Raw genomic sequence first — 3,229 nt, 5'->3', positions numbered from 1 at the left:
TTACAGAGTTAGGACCGGAAGGTTCACAGAGTTAGAACCTGAGGGTTCACAGAGTATGGGTGCACGGACCCACAGAGTTATACCCTCGAGTGGCTAATATGTGTTAAATGTGGTATTTTGGGGAACTCACTAAGCTTTGTGCTTACAATGTTTGATGTTATTGTTTCAGGTACTAGTGACGACCGCGGGAAGGCGCCGACTTGATCCGTACACACACACGGAGTTTATACATTTGTGATCTTGGGATTTTGTATTTACTTGAATTGGATAATTAATATGGTTGTTTTATGAATATTAAATGAATTATGTTTTACGAAAATTTGAAAATTTTGTTTGAAATTTACGGTGTTACATTTTTTATCTTAATAAAAAATAAATATAAAATTATTAATATTAATTAAGTTAGTAAAAAATGTAATTATTAAATAATAATGATTTATAGATTATGTAATAATGAATTAATAATAAAAGTTAGTCAAATAATAATTATATTGTAATGATGATTTAAAAAGTAAAGTCAATAATAATTATATGATGATAATTACTATATTCACCTAAAAAGCAAACCTAATATATATGTTGTGTTTTGTAAAGTGGTGTGTTTAAAGTAGAACCTTTTTTTTTATTGATGTTATAGTTCGAGTCAATAAATATAACATTAACAAAAATAAAAGAGTTATTTAGAAGTAAATTAGGTTTTTATTTTTATTTTTTTATTATTTTTTTTAAGGAAGAAAAAAACTAATACAAATCAAGTTTAACAATACTTTAGAAACATGGTCCATTAAATCAATTAGTTTCTCATCATCAGCTTAGCTTGATTGAGGAAAGATTAATGACGAACTATAATGTCCAAAACATACAATAAATATAATATTAACCAATAGTGATTATTGTAAAAAAAATGACTAAATTTCTTGATTGTAAGGGTGAATTGAGTTGAATAATGAATATTCTGTTGTCGACCAAGCTTTATAAACAAATATGGATGATAAAATTTTAATTTTGATCTATTAAACCAATTAGAATTACTAAACATTACCCTCGATTGATTCGGATAACGTAATCTCCAAAACATACAATAAACATTATCTTGCTAATTTAAACGAACATAAATTTTGGCATACAAAAAATTATAGCTTGTGGAAAAGTCACCTGAATTGTTGGATGTGTCAGGTGTGAGTTGATTCCTTAATATTTTGTTATTGATCCAGATTTACAAAACCAAAAACAATATTAATCACAGAATCTTTTCTTGTTCCCCAAACAATATTTATATACATGGAAAAAATAAAATAAAAGAGACAACAAGGAAGGAGCAGAGGACCCTACAAAATAGTATCGGAGGCTTCACTGTTTCTCAAAGCTCAGCTTCAACCGCGTCATTGCACACATCCCAACTTGGACTATAGTTTCCCCATCTTGCATCGATGTCTTTATTATAAATAACAAATCCCTTCGATAACCCTTTCATTCCATTTCACCATACTCTCTCTCTCTCTCTCTCTCTCTCTCTCTCTCTCTCTCTCTCTCTCTCTCTCTCTCTCTCTCTCTCTCTCTCTCTCTCTCTCTCTCTCTCTCTAAAATGGGTGCTTGTCTATCTTCCGCTGGTGACTCCGTGCACAACTCTAGTTCTGCGTTTGTTATTTCCGTCGATGGCGATCTGTGTTCCTACCCAACTCCAATCTTTGTATCCGAAGTTCTTCGGTTCGAAAAATCTTCGACCTTCTTTCTTTGCAACTCCGACGACTTGTATTACGACCAGTATATCAATGCTTTGGATTTAGAATACCAGCTTGATGCGGCTCAGATCTACTTTATTCTACCAAAAACAATGCTTGGTCGTCGTCTAAGTGCCTCCGATATGGCTGCGCTGGCAGTCAAAGCCAGCCTTGCGCTTGATTCGAATTCCAATGCAGATTCGCATAAGAGGAACAACAACAAGGCTCGTATATCGCCATTGGTGTTGATGGAAACGACTGGGGCTAATGAGAACAAGAATGTTGGAAGTTTAAGAATGTCGAGCTCCAGATCAATCAGGAAGCTGTCAAAACGTTCTTCAAAGAAAGCTCGATTGGGTGTTGGATCTTTCAGGCTTGTGCTCTCCACCATATACGAAAACGATGGGTGTGATGAGTTGCAGATGATTTGATTCGTTAATTTTGGCGTGTACAGATCGATAGTAGCGAATTTTTTGGTTCACCGGGAGTCCGGGAGTTGCTTCATAGTCTAAAATTCACAACTCTGAAATACAATGTATATTGTTGTTTAAAAACGAAAGACAATGGTGTTTTTGAAAGAGTAAGGCATGACAAGATTTTAAAGACTTTACAAGAAATTAATGATACTGGTCCCATGTCGGGAAATTTGTATAAGATTGAATTTTGTATAATGATACAGGTTCCATGTTGGGTTAGATACTTATTACCAACAACTAGGGTCGTAAACGAACATGAACGTAGGCTTGTTCATGTTGGTTCGTTTAAGTTAGTTGAATCAATGAACAATCACGAACGGATAAGCGAACACGTTTTCTTGCTAATGTATAAACCAACGCGTTTTCTTGTTTATGTTCTTTCGTTTAACAAATTAAACTCTTAAAGGTCGTTTATTTATGTTCGTGAACATGTTAATAAAACGGAAACAAACGAACATAAATGAACAATATAAACAAACATAATAGAACATATATGAACATATAATACAGTAATGTAATCAAACTTAATTAAACATATATGAACATAAAATAAGTTTATATGAACGAGAATACACAAACATAAACGAACAACATAAACGAATTCACGAAAACGAATGATACTATTGTGGAAATATAACGAAACACAATTTATTTTTCACAATTTATGCAACTTTTTATGAAAAATAATCAACCTTCTGTTGAAATATAACCAAATCATTCAACCATTTAACATTAAATACTTAAATTTGGAACGTGCTGTTAATTTTTTTATTTTAAGACGTCAAACTCTACTTCTTTGCGGAAACAAAGTTTTAGATACAAAATTGATATACAATTGGAAGAATGTGTGTTTAAGCTAACAAAAAGGTATCCAAAGTGTCAAGAACATATGCAAAAAAAACAAACACACAATGACATAGTATTTAACGTGGTTCGATAATTTGAGGTACGTCCACACGGAAGGAAGGGGTAATCTTATTCTTAGGCTCCAACTAAGATAAATAGTACAAATACAATTGAGACAAACTAGAG

The 3,229-nt window shown here is 32.5% G+C and overlaps 1 protein-coding gene across 1 annotated transcript; it reads left to right on the top strand.

Moving 5' to 3' along the window:
* The first annotated feature begins 1,585 nt into the window (after positions 1–1,585).
* On the top strand, positions 1,586–2,152 carry LOC145028710 (uncharacterized). Its single transcript, XM_078977471.1, has one exon. The coding sequence runs from the start codon at positions 1,586–1,588 to the stop codon at positions 2,150–2,152; it is 567 nt and encodes a 188-aa protein (XP_078833597.1).
* The last annotated feature ends 1,077 nt before the right edge of the window (positions 2,153–3,229 follow it).

Source organism: Lactuca saligna, chromosome 2, assembly GCF_052625555.1.
Source record: "Lactuca saligna cultivar CGN05327 chromosome 2, ASM5262555v1, whole genome shotgun sequence".
Classification (NCBI taxonomy): domain Eukaryota; kingdom Viridiplantae; phylum Streptophyta; class Magnoliopsida; order Asterales; family Asteraceae; genus Lactuca; species Lactuca saligna.
This window is presented reverse-complemented; position numbering and strand designations above follow the sequence as displayed.